A 17,777-nucleotide genomic window follows, 5' to 3' on the forward strand; every position below is an offset into this window, starting at 1 on the left:
ACCTGACCTACCATGTACACCCTCATATCCTTATGCCAACTCTCCAACATGTCCATTCAAATCCCTTCGCATCACAACTTCTCTGTCGCTAATCCCTCGAACAACATGCACCAGTGTGTTTAAAACTCGTCGTCCTCCTCCTCACTTAATCCTCTAATCCTTAAACTGTAGTAATGTGGGATGAATGTTGGTACCATTGTTAATATATGCCTAAACAACAGCTTAAGGACTACAGCTCTTTCATTTACCCTCCAAACCTCCAACACCCTCTCCACCCACTTCTCGGCCACCATAATCCCAACACCACCAGTTCCAGAGTCACAACCTATCAAAAAAAATTGTACCTTTCATTTCTACCTGTAACCATTCTGTACCTCCCATCCACCTTATTTCCTGCACACAGCATACATCCACTCTTCTGCGGCTCAAAGTTTCCACTATCTCACCAGCTCCATGTGCATAGTACCAACAGTTAGACTAGCAACTCTTATTATTACCCTCTAGAACCCCCTATAATTACCTTTTAGAACAGTTTAGAACTACCCTTTAGACCCCTCTGGAATTACCCTTCAGAGCTATACCCTTCAGAGCTATACCCTTCAGAGCTATACCCTTCAGAGCTATACCCTTCAGAGCTATACCCTTCAGAGCTATACCCTTCAGAGCTATACCCTTCAGAGCTATACCCTTCAGAGCTATACCCTTCAGAGCTATACCCTTCAGAGCTATACCCTTCAGAGCTATACCCTTCAGAGCTATACCCTTCAGAGCTATACCCTTTAGAGCACTACCTTTTAGAACACTACCCTCGAGAATTTCACTTTATAACCCTCGAGAACTACCCCTTAGAACCCTCTAGAATTAAACATTATTACCCTCTCGGACCCTTGAGAATCACCCTTTAAAAGTGGCTTCACCGCTTAAAAATTCCAAACTGAACTGCTTCCTTCGGACATGGTTGCAATTTAAAAAAAAAAAAATTAACTTGTAATAGAGCACACAAAAGTGTCATCTACATATTGATGCATGTGTATCATACTGGGTGTTCATAGTTATTTGAGAAGAGGAAGGGGTGAGGGTAAGGGATTGTGAGAGGAGCGAGTAGCGGAGAGAACTCAGCTCAGGATTTGATGGAACTTACAAGACAGAGAAAAAGTGCATTTACTTTTATTACTGTTATTATTATTACTAATGCGTGCCCGTACGTGCAAAAAAAAAAAAAAAAAAAAAAATTCAAACCACGAGCCAGAATCAACCACACAGGCCGTTCCTTCACTCTCGTAAACGACGACTGGGTTGGGACATTGTGTTTATCTATAAATGCGCATAAGAATAGTGTGTGCCCGTATGGAATGTTCACATGCATTCCACGAATTATCGCTTGCATTGAAGTAACAACTGACTGTGATACTTCCGCACAGAGAGTTGATTAAAATCAAGTTTACCTCCCTGTCTTTGCTTGCCATGACATTCGCTGCCATTGACCATTGCCACTCCTACGCCACGGTAACTAAGGCACCAATCGATCCCCATCGTAACCGGCACGTGACGTCATCGTCGGCCGGCCGCGCACCGGCCTACGCGAAGTTAAGTCCTCACTGTCCAGAAGTTCGCATATCGCAGTTACTTCTAATCGCAGATTATTCGCAATTTCGTTCTAATGGCCAATTATAATTGGCCATTAGAACGAATAATTATTCAATTAGCGCCAACGTATTTTGCATTTTCGCAATGTCATCGCAAGGAAAAACACAGAGAAGAGAAGAGAAAAAAAAAACCATGCGTACAAAAAAAAAAAAAAAAAATTCTTTCAAACAACCACACAGTGTGTTCCTTCGCTCTCGTAAACGATGACTGGATTGGGGCATTGTGTTTATCTATAAATGCGCATAAGAAATCGAGAAATTATTCGAATACACTAACTCATCACTGTCCATAAGTTGTAACCCGTAATGGGGAACTCGGCTGAGGTTCTCTTCCCCATCGGCCACGCCTACGCAGCAACGTGTCTTGTCATTGGTTGGTAAATAAATGGCCACAGCAACGTGTCTTGTCATTGATTGGTAAATAAATGGCCATAACTTGGGAAGCACTTGTCCGATTAATATCAAACCTTGAAAAGGCACATACTCAGGTCCCCAGCAATATAGCTTTCAAGTTTCAATTAGATCGGACCAGTAGTTGTCGAGAAACAGCGGTCACAGACACACACAGACACACACAGACACACACAGACACACACAGACACACACAGACACACACAGACACACACAGACACACACAGACACACACAGACACACACAGACACACACAGACACACACAGACACACACGGAGACACACACGGAGACACACACGGAGACACACACGGAGACACACACGGAGACACACACGGAGACACACACGGAGACACACACGGAGACACACACGGAGACACACACGGAGACACACACGGAGACACACACGGAGACACACACGGAGACACACACGGAGACACACACGGAGACACACACGGAGACACACACGGAGACAGACACAGAGACAGACACACACACATGGCTGGAATTATAGATAGATGATGAGCAAACAGAACCCGTCGCTTTGCTGATGGGGACAATGAAGGGGGGGGGTGAGGGGAATGAGAGGGAGATGAGGGAGGAGGGGAGGCAGAGAGGATTAAGAAGGGGGAGGGGAGAACGAGAAAGGGGTGGGGGGGGAGGTTGGGAGAGCGACACCTCACCAAACATTGCTACTCACTGTGGGAGGGAGGGTGTGTGACAGACACAGGCAAATGCACGCAGATGCACATCTTGGACATACATGGACCAATTTTATTCGTACTTGCCACAAAGACAACACAAGATGGTTCAATACAGTTGTGGCCAAAAATATTAAGACCCTTGCACTTTTTTCAAATGACTCACAATTTTCTCGAAAAATAAGTTGAAATTGACAAAAGTATTTTGTCTTCACAATTCATCATTTCACTGTTCATATTACAGAAAATTTGTTTTTGATTCGGAACTTAATATTGTTGTGAATCTGGAAGCCATGAGCACACAGACATTCAGGTTCATATAGCTTAGTTATGTCAATAAGTATGTGTTTTCTAGTTGGAATCCATCCCCTTGTCTAATGGGTGAATAAATGTAAATGCGCTGTGAAGTTATATTAATGGTCAGGTTTTCTTTTATTTAACAACACCAATGACAACAACACCAACGATAACAACGCCATCTTCACTTCCATCCTGACGCCATGGCGCTCGCGGCATTCTTCGCGCGCTCGCCAGCAGGCGCGCGCATGGGCAGAGTCTAGCATCGGCATGGCGTCCCTCCTTAGCCAATCGGCAAGGAGCGGGCGTCTCATCCTCCCCGTTTCCGACTCAACCCGATCGCCATTAACCACGCGGTCAGAGGTGAGGAGGTGGGCGGAGCCACAAACGCCTCCGCTCGGGACTCTGCCCAGGAGGGTGGGAGTTGCCCCGCCTACCTTGCATCTGTCCGATGGAGGGTGGCCAGGGAATCGCGCGATGGTTCCGGCCAATCAAGAGGCGAGTGGTCAGGAGAAGAGACCCCTCCCTACACGAGAAAGAAGGTTGGTGATCTTTTGGACGAGGAAGAGAGATTGGTCTGTGCTCATCGAATCCCGACGCTCGCTGGTCAGCTCGAGTGCGGGTCGCATCTGGACGCTCGCTGGTCATCTTGGGCACGGGTCGCAGCTCGACGACGCTGGGCTTGTCTCGTCCTGGTTCGGTCGTCTCGTCGAAGACCGCACGAGGCGGGAAGGTCCATGTTGTCCTGGGTCTTTGTGTGTGCATGTGTGTGTCCTGTGGGCTCCGTCTTTAAGTTGGAATTGTTAAGTGCTTTTTGCCTGTACATTGACTGCATTGCTTTTCTCGTCAGTTTATTTCTGCTCTGTGTTTCCCCTTTTCCTATTGTGAATAAATACCCCGATTGTTCAATGTTTTCAGCTCGTTCGTGTCTATTCTTGCATTGACTGAGCGTGTCGCGTGTGTGGGATTAGCTGGCCATTGCCGTTGTCACAGGATAATCGGGTCCGGCGGTTCTCGGCGATTAAACCGCTCAGAATCGCACACGGAACGAGAGCACTAAGTGGCTCGTTTCCGTACCCTGTTCCATCAAGGGTGTGAAGACTCAGTGGATCGCCACGTGGTCTCTAGGTATTTTGAAGATTTGGCAAATAACCCTGTACCACGTGGTGGAAACATTGCCCTTCACGGTTCAAAACAAGGACCCGTCGACTCCGGACTTATCCGGGGCGACGATCTGAATTCCGGGCGATCGGTCGGGCCCACTTGCGGCTCCATCCAGTGGACGGACCACGGCCGACATCCTGGCCCCGCAACAATATGTCCTTTTAAATCAGAAAATAAAAAGAAATTGCAATGACAAAATTATTGACAGCCTCGACTTGATATTTGGTTGTCCAACCTTTGGACAAAATAACTACAGTCAAACACTTCCTATAGCCATGAATGAGCTTCCTACACCTCTCTACTGGCAGTTTGGCCCACTCTTCTTGTGCAAACTGCTCCAGTTCCCCAGATTTGAAGGATACCTTCTCCCGACTGTTTTCAGATCTCCCCACAGGTGTTCAATGGGATTTAGATCTGGACTCATTGCTGGCCACTTCAGAACAGTCCAGCGTTTTGTCTTGAACCATTCCTGGGTGCTTTTTGAAGTGTGTTTGGGTCATTGTCCTGCTGCTTGACCCATGCATGACCTTCGACGGAGACGCAGCTTTCTGACACTGGGTTGAACATTGTGCTCCAAAATGCTTTGGTCATCTGATTTCATGATGCCATGTGCCAGTTCATGATGCCATTCAAGGTACCCAGTGCCAAAGGCAGCACAGCAACCCCAAAACATCACTGAACCTCCTCTGTGTTTGACTGTAGGGAAGGTGTTCTTTTCTTTGAAGGCTTCATTTTGTTTTCTGTAAACCAAAAGATTATGTGCTTTTCCAAAAATCTCTAATTTGGTCTCATCTGTCCACAGGGCATTCTCCCATAAGGATTTTGGCTTGTTCAGGTGTGTTTTGGCAAGCTCCAGTCAGGCTTTCTTATTTCTCTTTCTCAGCAGTGGGGGTCTTCCTGGGTCTCCTAACATAGAACCCCCTTTCATTGAGTTGGCGATGGATGGTGCGAGTCGAAACTGTCGTACCTTGTGCCAGAAAGTCAGTTTGAATCTGTAGCAGTTGATCGAGGTGCTATCTCCACCATTTGAACAATCCTTCGCTGCGATGTTCGATTAAGTTTTCTCTTGCGGCCACATCCAGGGATGTGAATGGGAGCCACCTGGGAACACTGACAATTCTCTGGTTGTCTTTCTTTTTCTCTCATTGTACTTTTTTCAAATAATGCCCCATTTCTTCCAGAAGATTGAAATTAAAAAAATCTTTTTGTATCCACATCTATATTCCGTTGGTTTGCAGAGGAGCAAAACAAAAAAATCTGAAAAAAACCCCGAAATCTTAGCTTATTCCACACAGAAATCCTAAAATGGGCCGGACAATATTATTGTCACCTTTTATAAATTGCTAGAAATAATTAGATTTCAAGCAGGTGATTCTCCTTTACTTTTGAATTGAACTCACCTGTGGTGAGTTGCAAGTGCCGGCAATATAAAAATCACTCATTCAATCAGTTTGAATAGAGAAGAGGAGTCATTTTGCTGTTTTGTGTCACTGTGTGCACCGTAATGAGCATGGAGAAAAGCAAGAAAACCAGAGAATTGTCTGAGGAGGTCAGACACAAGATTGTAGCCAAGCATGGACAATCTCAAGGCTACAAGCCCATCTCCAGAGACTTTGATGTTCCTGTGTCCACCGTACGCAACGTTATCAGGAAGTTTAAAGCCCATTGCACGATAGCCAACCTTCTTGGATGTGGCGCAAGGGAAAGCACCTTCATCAACTGCCAAACAGATTCAAGCTGACCATCAGACACAAGGTATGACAGTTTCAACTCGCACCATCCATCGCCAACTCAATGAAAGGGGGTTCTATGTTAGGAGACCCAGGAGGACCCCTACTGCTGAGAGAGAGAGACATAAGAAAGCCCGACTGGAATTTGCCAAAACACACCTGAACAAGTCAAAATCCTTCTGGGAGAATGTCCTGTGGACAGTTGAGACCAAATTAGAGCTTTTTGGTGAAGCACATCATCTCTATGTTTTCAGAAAACAAAATGAAGCATTCAAAGAAAAGAACACCTTCCCTAGAATCAAACATGGAAGATGTGCCTACTAGCATACCATCCTGAATACGTCCGATCTCATTCCATCTCTGAAGCTAAGCAGGTTTTGGCCCAGTTACTACTTGGATGAGAGAGTGCGCCTGGGAATACCGGGTGTTGTCGGCTTTTCTCTTCTGCAGGGGAGACTTGTTTATGCCTGATGTTGGCTTAATGGCGAGTGGTGGGCTTGGGATCCTAGGTTCCTGAGTTTGACTCCCACTTTACTGTTGAATTAATACCAGTTGGGGTTGACTCAGCCCGTCTTCCTTCCGAGGTCAGCAAATTGAGTACTAGCTTGCTGGTATCCTGTGTCAGAGTGGCGACCTGTCCAGGATTGTGCCCAATAGCCAAGGAGACTGCTTAGGCAGCACCAACGCTCTCACAGAGTATTGTCCCAATGGATGGATGGTGGTGTGGCAAAGAAGATTGAACATGTGCTCGTTGATGGTCGCTGGAGGATGGTCCAGAACTGCAGGGTCTACCGAAGATTGAGGAGATTCAGTGATGTTTTGAGGTTGCTGTGCTGCCTCTGGCACTGGGTGCCTTGAATGTGTGCATGGCATCATGAAATCAGGAGATTACAAAGGCATTTTGGAGTGCAATATTCAACCCAGTGTCAGAAAGCTGGATCTCCGTCGAAGGTCATGGGTATGGGTCAAGCACCAGGACAATGACCCCAAACTCACTTCAAAAATCACCAAGGAATGGTTCAAGACAAAATGCTGGACTGTTCTGAAGTGGTCAGCAATGAGTTCAGATCTAAATCCCATTGAACACCTGTGGAGAGATCTGAAAACAGCAGTTGAGAGAAGGCACCCTTCAAATCTGGGAGAACTGGAGCAGTTTGCAAAAGAGGAGTGGGCCAAATTACCAGTAGAGAGGTGGAGGAAGCTCAATCATGGCGAGAGGAAGCGCTTGACTGCAGTTATTTTGTCCAAAGGTTGTGATACCAAATATTAAGTCGAGGGTGTCAATAATTTTGTCAATGCCATTTCTTTTTATTCTCTGATTTAAAAGGATATATTAAATTCTGAAATAAAAAACAAAGGTTCTGTAATATTAACAGTGAAATAAAGAATTGTGGAGACCAAATACTTTTGTTAATTTCGACTTATTTTTGGAGAAAATTGAGTTATTTGAAAAAAGTTCAAGAGTGCCAATATTTTTGGCCACGACTGTATGTGTGCACCTAACTTTAATTTGTGATCTGATCAAAGATGGCTGACTAGATTGGTGGCCATTTTTGTTGATAAAAAAATAATAACGTTCTTGAACACGTCCTCAATCATTTCTCAGAGATGCGTTTACCAATCTTGTTCAAACTTGGCTCACAGATAACGACGAATGATGGCTTACATATGCATGTCTTTTTTTTTTCTTTTTTTTTTTCTTTCGATCAGATCCCTGATGGCCATTTTGGTGGGCATTTTGTGACTTCAACGTGTCCCCATCCATTTCTCAGACATACGTGGTCCGATTTTGTTCAAACTTTTGTTCAAAGTACGCAATGACTTACGCTTGCACCTAACTTTATTTTGTGATTTGATCAAAGATGGCCGACTGGTAGACTGGCGGCCATTTTAGTTGTAAATAAATATGGCTCACCCATTAACTCCGTATGGCAAAATTACTGAAACAACGGCGGCTCTGACATTTTATGTCTTTCTTTCTTTTTCTTTCTTTCTTTCTTTCTTTTTCTTTCTTTCTTTCTTGTTTTAGCTGGTTATTTATGTTATCAGAGTAGTCAGACAGTCTGTTATGCCATGATGAAAATGCCTTGAGATATTTGACAACTTATCCCAGGGGTGTCTCTTAATATTCTATGAAATAGATTCTTCAATTGACAGATTCTGTCAGTGTTCTTTAAATTAAGAGAGGATGTTCATATTGGGTCAACCATATTCAGGGTGATGTTGGTTTCCATGTTAGTAATGTTATTTGTTGATCTTGCATTCTTGTATTGCAGGGCTCGGTTGATGAAAGTCTGGAAAATGGCAGACAATTTTATTAGCTCGCACCGTGAATCTCGAATTCGCACAGAGTACCAGGTAGTGAATGGTGAAGATTGCGAGGTGTGGCGCTGGGTTCCTGGACCAAGCAGTCCAAAGACGAGCAGGATCAGTTATCACCTCTAAATTTCTGATAATTCTGGTGTGCAGTTGGGTTATCCACGGCAAGGAACGAGGAATTGATCTTTTTTGGAAATCTTTAGTACATATTTTGGAAATGAAAAGAAATGTAGTGTAACGAAGATGCCTTAATGTTCTTGATGTTTCATAAACTTTGAAAATAGGATATTCTGGCATTTGGGGATGAGCAACTGCTTTCCACCCATGACCACATTGAAAATCCTCCAACATCTTAACAACTGGCAGGAAGTGACAACCTGAGAGTGGATGTTCAATGTTTTACATGATTTGGATATGAGAAATCTACCTCATTTGACGAGGAAATAAAAACGAGGTTCCTGAAGGCAATTATTTTTTTTTCCATCTCTACATATTTTGTTTTGTAAACTGAATTTTTCTCTTGATCTTTCAGGCACATTTGGAAAAAATAAACAAAAAATCAGGCACATCTTCAATGATTCACTCTGTGCTGATTTGTAGTTGTGAGGCTAAAAACTTATTTTTATAAATCGTTTTTCTAAGGAATGCTGCCTTGTAAAAATGGAAATAGCTGTCTCTTTTTGAAAATGCAATGAAACTGAGGTGTTAAGAGCACACATTCCTTTTCGCAACGTCGTGTGAATTTTCTATTGCCGGCTTTCACGTATTTGGCTTATAGGGTATGGAACGGCTTTTTAAATAGTTTTTGTTTATGGTATACAGTTTTAACTCTATTATCTTCAGTGAAGGAGTGCAAAGCAAATCCACAGCTGTCGTCATAAAACTTTGACATTTTACCTTTTTAAAAAAAATTGCATTCTTTCATGAGTATATTTGTGGTCCTTAAAATACTGTATTTACCTTTCTTTTTTGTCATTTGAAAACTTGCTGGCTTGCCACTGTAGCCTTTAAATATTTTATTGCATGCATTTCTTTCCTGCTCAATGGGTTTTATACTTTGTACTCAATATGCATGTGAAGAGTACTTTTCCACAACGTGCACGGTCTGTCTCAATTTTCACCAAAAGTAATGTTGAAAGTTCAATGCTGTAGAGAGGATTACCACCAGGAACTTGTTCAAATTTTCCAATGCAGAGAAACATGAAGTATCATGGGAAATATGAAGAACCATTCCTTTGTATCTGAGAAACTTGCAGTCATCTTTCAGGTGTTTTCTGTTACCCCCTCCTTGGCAACATATGAGTTAAGGATCATTCTCATAATCTACCAAAAAGCTCTGAGTCCTGGAGTGAATTACTTTTGCAAAAGCTGGAAATTTGTGATCTCTCAGACCGATTATAATCTGGTGTTGCATGCAGATTGCATCCATGCAAGTATCATCATTTATGGTTGTATTAAATAAGAAATACGGTAAGTTGTGTGCTCTTTTTATCCTTTGCTCAAATTCTTGCTGGAGTGATGGCACGTTTTGGAAAGTACTTCTCATTTGGCAGTGGATTGTCATTTGTTTTCGAATTATGCACAGTTAAATGGTTGGCAACTTTGAAAACAATGTCACTTGTATGATGATTACTTCTGGTATGGGATTAGCTTCCTTTACTTACCGTTGGTTTTGATTTGAAAATTTTAAAGTAAGATTTGTACCAGTCAATGCTGCCAGAGTTTTTAATTTTATTTTATTTATTTTTCCCCATGTCATGCTGATGATAAGACTACCACTGCAGAATGCTGTTAATAATCTGGTCTGATTTGAATGCAATGCAACATAGTAGTTCAGCGGCTAAGGCAGGATTTTCACCAGAATCGTTCAGTTTTTGCAGAAAGCATGAAACTTTGCACAGGGATACCACTACCCCTGGGGATCTTAAAAAAAAAATGGACCCCAAAAATCTGCGCCCCCTAGTGGCCACCATCTTGATTATAAATATGGCCACCAAAATATGGCATTTCATCTATATTTGTTGAATTATACTGCTCTAAACACAGGATATGATGTGTCTATATAATATTTGTTCATTTCTTATTCTTTGTTTCATGCCTTTGTTGTAAGAAAATTGGCATCTCAAGGCATATGGCACATTTAGCATTGAAATAAGTGAAAACATTGAGATAACATTACTAAATACAAGTTCTTTATTTTTCAGGTTGCAATGACATGGTGTGAATGATGGAGAAACAGTTTTAAGGCCCGGTCACACCTTGACGTTTTAGCCAACGTATGCTTATTTTTGAATTTTTTTTTCTAAAACGCTGGCACACGTTGAATACGTTATGGGTAAGTTTTGATAACATTGAGAGCACGCTGAAAAACACTGCCAGACGTTGTTGTACGCTGGCTTTAAACGTTGTACTTTTTGGTTGTCCTCAAATTTTTTCATGCTTGAAATTTCACGACGTATGCCGGCGTATGACTCACACGTTCCGCTACAATGGCCACAAGTTGTATGCACGTCTGCGATCGTTGACAGACGTCAACACATGCTACTTGTAAGTTAATCATAAGTTGAGACACGCCGAGGTAATGTTTAGCTTACCCGAAACTTATTTCTAACCTATGATTAACGTGTTGTTGGCACGTTACGCGATCGTTGCCACACATCGACAGACGCTACTTTTAAGTTACTCATAGGCTGAAAGACGTCGGTATAATGGATCGTCCTTGCGTCAGCGTCCACGGCCACGGCCAGGACACTTACTTGCAGCATTCTTCAAACTTTTCTTCGGCATGACGAGGATGTTCACACTTCGATGTCTAGCTTGGCTATGATTCCAATTGTCCATCGGCAGCGTCTATTTAAAATAGTCGAGTTCGAGCGTTTTAACACGTTCAGAAGAAACGCTTCAAATTTCCAAACCCCAGCGTCAAAAAACAAAGGCGAGTGACAGCAATTTAAATCGTTCATTGTAAACAATGAAAATATCTGAGTGGTACCGTTTAAAAGTCGTTGAGTGTAAAAAAAAATCCAATTGTTGAGCACAAGCATCTACTTTCAATAGTGGAGATGCAGCCATTTAAATCGTTGAGTGGCAGCCTATGAATAGCAAACCCCACGTCACCGGCAAAGATAAACTGCCGCACGATATGGATAAGTTAGGCTATCGTTGGGCATAGTTTGTGAACGCCGGCTTCACGATAATTATTCGTTGGTATATCGTATCTATAAGTAATCAAAGCGCTCTATGCACATTATTAGTTCATTGTGCATTTGTCCAACCCGTTATGAATAGACCTAAATCGTAAAAACAAGCTATAGCTCATTGTTGAAAAAGCCCCATAGAAAATTAGCCGCGAAGAACTTCGAACAATGGTGCAAAGATGTCTCCTAACCGTGGACACGCGGACGCAAGGAGGATCCATCATAACCCACACCCTCCCCCTCACACTCACCTACTACTGCCAACATGAACAAACTACTACTAATACTAATACTAATACTGATACTGTTACTTCTGACATGGACATCGACTCAAAAAGGACTCGAAAACACTGTTGGGTTCCCCTTTTATGAACACCATTTTTATATACCAATTCCCAAAACCGCTGGGAACACGTCTTTATATGGCACTTGTAAGCTAGAAACAAGTTAATTTTTTTTTTTGTCGACCGGAAGACGTCATTGGAATACGTCTACATACGTCGACGTGTGTTGGGACTACGTAAAGAATTGGTTCAAAGCACGTCAAACATAAGTTAGAAATAAGTTTCGCGTAAAAAAGACATTACCGCGACGTGTTTTGACTTATGAGTAGCTTATAAGTAGCCTTTGTGGACGTGTGTAAGCGTCCACATATCGTGTGTAAAACGTATCCCCATCGCATGCGGAACGTGTGTCATACGCCGAGTACGTCGTAAAATTTTGAACATGTTTAAAATTTCTTGACATACTCTACTTACTACGACGTATGATAGCGTACTTTAGCGTTCTACTCACGTATACCAAACTTACTCGTACCGTATTTGACGTGCCCCAACGTTTTAGACACATTTTTCTTAGGTCGGCATACGCTGCCAAGATCGCCAAGGTGTGACCGCGATGTTGTCACTTCCATTTCTACGGCAGTTATGATTCGAATCATTGTGCGTCAGCCTTTTAATAGGCTATGTCACGACATCGTCGGCGATGAGTGCAACGCGCTATGCCTAAGTTAGACTATCGTTGGGCATCGGTTGTGTCGGCTGACAACAGGTTCAGCATTCGTTGGTATAAGTTATCTATAACACAACGAAACGTTCTGTGTCCATTACCAATGCGTTATACATAAGACCAAGTCGCTATGAATACGTCCGAATCTTTAAAAAAAAACATCAAAAGTTCAACGTAAGCCAGCGTTTTACATACATTTTAATGCGTTGCCATCGCTGGCTAAAACGTCAAGGTGTGACCGGGCCTTTAGCTCGTTAAACCAAGTGATGTAGCTGAAGTCAAGAGGCCACCAATAGACTGGACCTTGTGCATTCTTTGGCGGAGGACAACATCCGAATCACTTTCACAGCCCTGGCTAGGACGAGGACAAGGTCATGTCGAAGGGACTGGAACAGGTTTTCAATCATTTGAAACAAACCTCGTGAAATTCAAAGAACCTTGAGTTAACATTGCTTGCTTTCATTCGAGCACTTCGGACATCTGATTTCGAGTTATACACAGAATCCATGGCTAAATTGGCCCCATGGTTCTTTGCAATGGATCATGTACACTATGCTAGATGGGTTCCTGTGCACGTACGTAACATGACCACTCTTCACCAAAGATGTCCAGATGTTTATGAGCAGTTCATGCATGGTGCCTTTACTTCAAATAAAACAGGACATTCATTCTCTGCCATAGGACTTGACCAAGCCCATGAACATCTGAATGCGCGTGTGAAAGGTGATGGGGGTGCCATCGGCTTCACCAAAAACCCTGGTGCCCAACGGAGATGGATGGTGGCTGGCCTTCAGTTGCCAGCCATAATAGCTGAATTTGAAGAACAGTTTGATCCCAATGATGGTAACGATGCTGATGACAAGCATCATAAAACAAACCCATAGTTCGCAGAAATCCTTTTTTGAAGATGTTTGTGGTCTTGTCTCTACCTTAGAAGAATTAGGAAATCCATTTCTTGATCGTAGTAAGGATTTGCTTACATTACACACCCAGGAAATCATGCCGATGACTGTTGTTGAAACTATCCCACAGATTCATGCAACAGCAGAAATAACAGTACAGTACTTTCATTGAGGACAGGCTCTTAAAAAATGAAACACCAGTCAGTCAGTGCACCAATATCAAGGAACAGATTTCCACTATTCAGTCGACTGAATAAGGCGGCCAAATCAAAGGATAAGCAGAAGATCTCTGAACTCAAGAGTGACTGTTCTTTGTTTGCTAGATTATACATAGGTAGCCAGTCAAGAGAAGGAAATCTAGAGGAATTTTTCAAGCACGAGAATCAGAAATTTCCACCATCATTATCTACAGCAGGAAAACTTAGGCAAGGAAAGAAATCTGATCTCCTCGGATGCCTTGAATCTAGCGGAAAATCAGCCTACTTGAATACCCCAACTGCTGAAGTAAGAATACTTGATGGTGTTGCAGTGGTGCACTTTCTGCCAGTTGGAGAATCCAGGACTTTTGGGGAATATGCCAGGGAGGTATTTGTACCATATGTAGTTTCAGAGCTAGAAAGGTCTCTTCGAGTCGATATTGTTTGGGATGTTTATCAGAGAAACACTTTGAAGCTTACAGCAAGAGAAACTAGCATCCGTTTAAGACAAAGTCTTCGATATCCCCTGCCATAGTAAATGAGGACAAGTAGCAAAAGGCACCAGTTCAATTTATTCTTGATGTGTGTACCAAATTTCATAAAGAAATAGTTAATAGTTTTGCAACTATGCTCTGGAAACAAAGGTTAACCTCAATTATTTCTTAATACCCAACTTGTTTCCATGGAAAGTGACAGAAATTTTTTTGGGGAAAATCTCGAAATATCAAAAGGCACCAGTTCACCACTTGCTTGATATATGTACCAAATTTTGTAAATATATCTTGAGGGGATTTGTAGTTAAGCTCCGAAAACGAAATGTGACGTTTGGACGGACGGAACCCATTTTTATATCCCCCGCCAACCAACGAGAAGGACAGGGGCTCGTAGACGTGTCTCTCCAAATGTGAAGCTGCCAGGCAATTGGAAAAACTTCCTTTGCAATGATGACAGCAAGGATGAACTCTTCCAGTTCCAAGGTGCCGAGAGTGTGTCAAAGGATACTGGCGACAGGGTTATCATATCCACTGTTCATGAGTCAGTTGTCAGCTCTAATATGAACCACAACTTGGATGGACTACAGCCTTGCTCACATGAGGAGGCTGACACCAGGATTCTACTGCATGTGAAAGATGCCCTGAATTCTGGTTTCAAAGATGTGATGATCAGGACTGTTGACACGGACGTTGTTGTTTTGGCTGTGGCTCATTTTCAGAACTTGGAAAACTTTGAAAAACTATGGATAGCGTTTGGAACAGGAAAATAATTCCGATACATTCTCGTGCATGAGATAGCAACAGCAATTGGCCCTGAAATGGCAAAAGGTTTGCCCTTTTTTTCATGCTTTCTCAGGATGTGACACTACATCCTCCTTTGCAAATAATGGCAAGAAGTCTGCGTGGAATACCTGGCGTGCGTGGCCAGAGATCACTGAGTGTTTTGCATTCTTGTCATCACCAGTGTCACCAATTCTACCGGAGAATATCATGGAAAAACTTGAACGCTTTGTTGTGCTCCTGTACTGTCGTACTAATGATGTTAATGTGGACAAGAATGACACTTTTCCAGAATGTCAAGGACCCTTGATAACATTCCACCTACAAAGGCAGTCCTTGAGGAGCACACAAGGAGATCAGTATATCAAGCCGGACATATCTGGGGACAATGCTTTGAACAGCTGCCAACAATTCCCAGACCGTCTGACTGGGGCTGGGACACCGATCAGGACAATTTCAGGCCTAAGTGGACAGTTCCACCTATTGCAGGGAAAGCTTGCCTCAAGCTGATTGCATGCAAGTGTACTAAGTCCTGCAGAGGGAACTGCAAATGTTATAGAACAAATTCCACAATAAAGCCAGTTTGCACTGCCCTGTGCATATGTGGTGGCACTTGTTATGAAGTATAACTGTCTTCACAGGAAAATTAAGGTAACTGCGTCATCACTGACAATGAGAAACCAGAAAAACCTATATTGATGGCACGGTTGTGATTTTTCTGCCACTAGGGGGCACCTATAGGGGTTCATTTAATTAATCTCTGGCATCCTTGACCAGGTGTCGAGGTGTGTTCCTAAAATGATCTCGGTATGGTCTGAAATGATTGATACATTCAGGAGTTGTTTGCATTAAACTGAAATATGGAATATTGACCTTTTTCACTTTCATACCCATATTGGAATCAAGTATGACATAATCAGATATGCCTCTTACAGCATGGTATTTGATGCATCTGATGCCCTTGAAAAAGATGCCATCTGGTTGATTGACACTGAAAACATTGGAATTGCTGTTTGAATTATGTTTCTATCATGATTAACAACAGAGATATTCAATATTTTCCGATTTGGTGGCCGCCATCTTGAATTTCAAAATGGCCGGCATCAGGTTTGCATGGAAATGACTTAAATGAGTTCCTTGATCCTGAAAATATAAGGTTAGACCTTAAAATAACTTTCGTATCTGGCTTAATTTTGAAGTTGTAACAAAAAGTCAAATTAAAATGGCAGCCATATTTAAAGTCAAGATGGCGGTCACAAGGGGGCACGGATTTTTGGGGTCCACTTTTTTTTAAGATCACGAGGGGTATTAGTATCCCTGTGCAAAGTTTCATGCTTTCTGCAAAAACTGAAAGATTCTGGTGGTTAGCTGCTGTACTATAGACCTCTGGTAGCTTGGACATGTTGCTGAATTTGAGCCTGGGGAGTAACTGCTGAAATCTATCTTTCCAGGTTCTTCCCAACATCTTTGTTCTTTGTTCCTGTCACATTTTCTTCTAATTTTTTTATTTCATTTTTTTTTTCTTCACAATTCTCTTTACTCATTCTAATTCTTGCTTTCTCTTCTCTTTCATCTCTTTTACTCTCTATTCCTCTCTTTCGTTATCTATCTCTCAGGAAAAATGAATTATTGCAGAAAGTTTTCTGTAAGGCTCACTTGGCTGCAACTGGATGGGATCGAGGGTCGGGGAGTAGCGGCTGAACCCCGAATCCTTTCCAGGTTCCTCCTTATTACTCCATCTTTGCTCTTAACTTCTTTGGTTTCCTACTTGGTCTTCCTTTTCATTAGCACATGCACATTGTATAACACAGAACCACCGTGTTGTCACTTTGGTTTGAACAGCAGCACAACATGTTTATATTTTTTTAAGATAAATAATTCAGACTGATGACATCCATTGCAGATGTTTGGACAATTCTATAGTCTGGATAAAACACTATTTGTTGGCAATGAAAGCCTCTTTTCATTTGAATGTAGAAAGGATTGCAATTACGAGTAATTTGGTTTGTGCCTGTGAGAAGTTCAATTTGGACGATTTGAAGACATTGGTCATCTTGCTCACAAATTCTCCTGATTGGTGGTTTTGCAAAGTCCTGTGTACTTTCTTTATTTTTTTTGTATAAAATCCCTTGATATATTTTGCATCATTACTTGGTGAGCCAAAGCTTTTTCTTCTTCTTTTTTTAAACCGTTGTGTGGACAGGCAAGTGGTTGAAAAATAAAATATGCAATGGAATTGACTGATTTTTCTGTTTCTTTTTTTTTTTTTTGGTCAGTTGTCTTTTTATTAGTCCCTTACCGGGTTCACCAGAGGGGATGATCGGTTTGTTCAGCCGTCTGTCCCACCTGTGGTTTTCCAGAATTTTTTATTATATTTTTCCTCCATTCCCTTTGACATATTCAACTGAACTGTGGTACATGGCTTTATTATGATGTTACAGAATAAGTTCGAGTTTTGGGGCGTTTCGTCAATTTTTCACAGATATGTCCTTTTTGGACTCAGAAAATATCACATCGGGAGGGACATGTATTGCAAAGCAACCCTCGCTGCTCTTAATATACTTATTGACCTGAAAATTATTTTCCAGTTGGAGGGGTAGAAAATAGGGGAAGGGGAGTGAAGATAAATGTGGAAATGAGAACGTATCATGAGAAGTAAAACGAGTAGGGATATTGGTGTCAAAATTCCACAATTTTGTGTGCCTTGCTTTCAGGTGTATAAACTGTGGCCATGTATTAACTGCACCCCTGTTTTTCACCCTCAAAAAAAAAAAAGGAATATGTTGATAATTTTATTTTCTGATCTCGATCCAAATACGTTTGCACATTAACTTTGTATGGAACAGTCACAGAGGTATCAACATGCTTACTCCCATGTCTGCTTAATTTTGTCTCACTTATTCTCATTTTCCAGAAGTTGGAGAGGAGAGGA

General features: G+C 42.1%; 1 protein-coding gene across 2 annotated transcripts in view; it reads left to right on the top strand.

The window, feature by feature from the left end:
- LOC147018342 (uncharacterized) overlaps positions 1-17,085 on the top strand; it is a 67,845-nt gene extending 50,760 nt beyond the window's left edge. Inside the window, exon 9 of one of the 2 annotated variants that reach the window (XM_085897912.1) lies at positions 7,659-8,194. In XM_085897912.1, coding sequence (XP_085754038.1) covers positions 7,659-7,692 — 34 coding nt within the window. In that variant the 3' untranslated portion in view covers positions 7,693-8,194. Of the gene's footprint in view, positions 1-7,658; positions 8,195-8,224 lie in introns of those variants that run through there. The other variant, XM_085897911.1, reaches the window with a different exon arrangement.
- Positions 17,086-17,777: the final 692 nt, after the last annotated feature.

The sequence above is a fragment of the Eptatretus burgeri genome, chromosome 10 (assembly GCF_056783735.1).
Source record: "Eptatretus burgeri isolate ZD-2024b chromosome 10, Ebu_testis_v1, whole genome shotgun sequence".
NCBI classification, from domain to species: domain Eukaryota; kingdom Metazoa; phylum Chordata; class Myxini; order Myxiniformes; family Myxinidae; genus Eptatretus; species Eptatretus burgeri.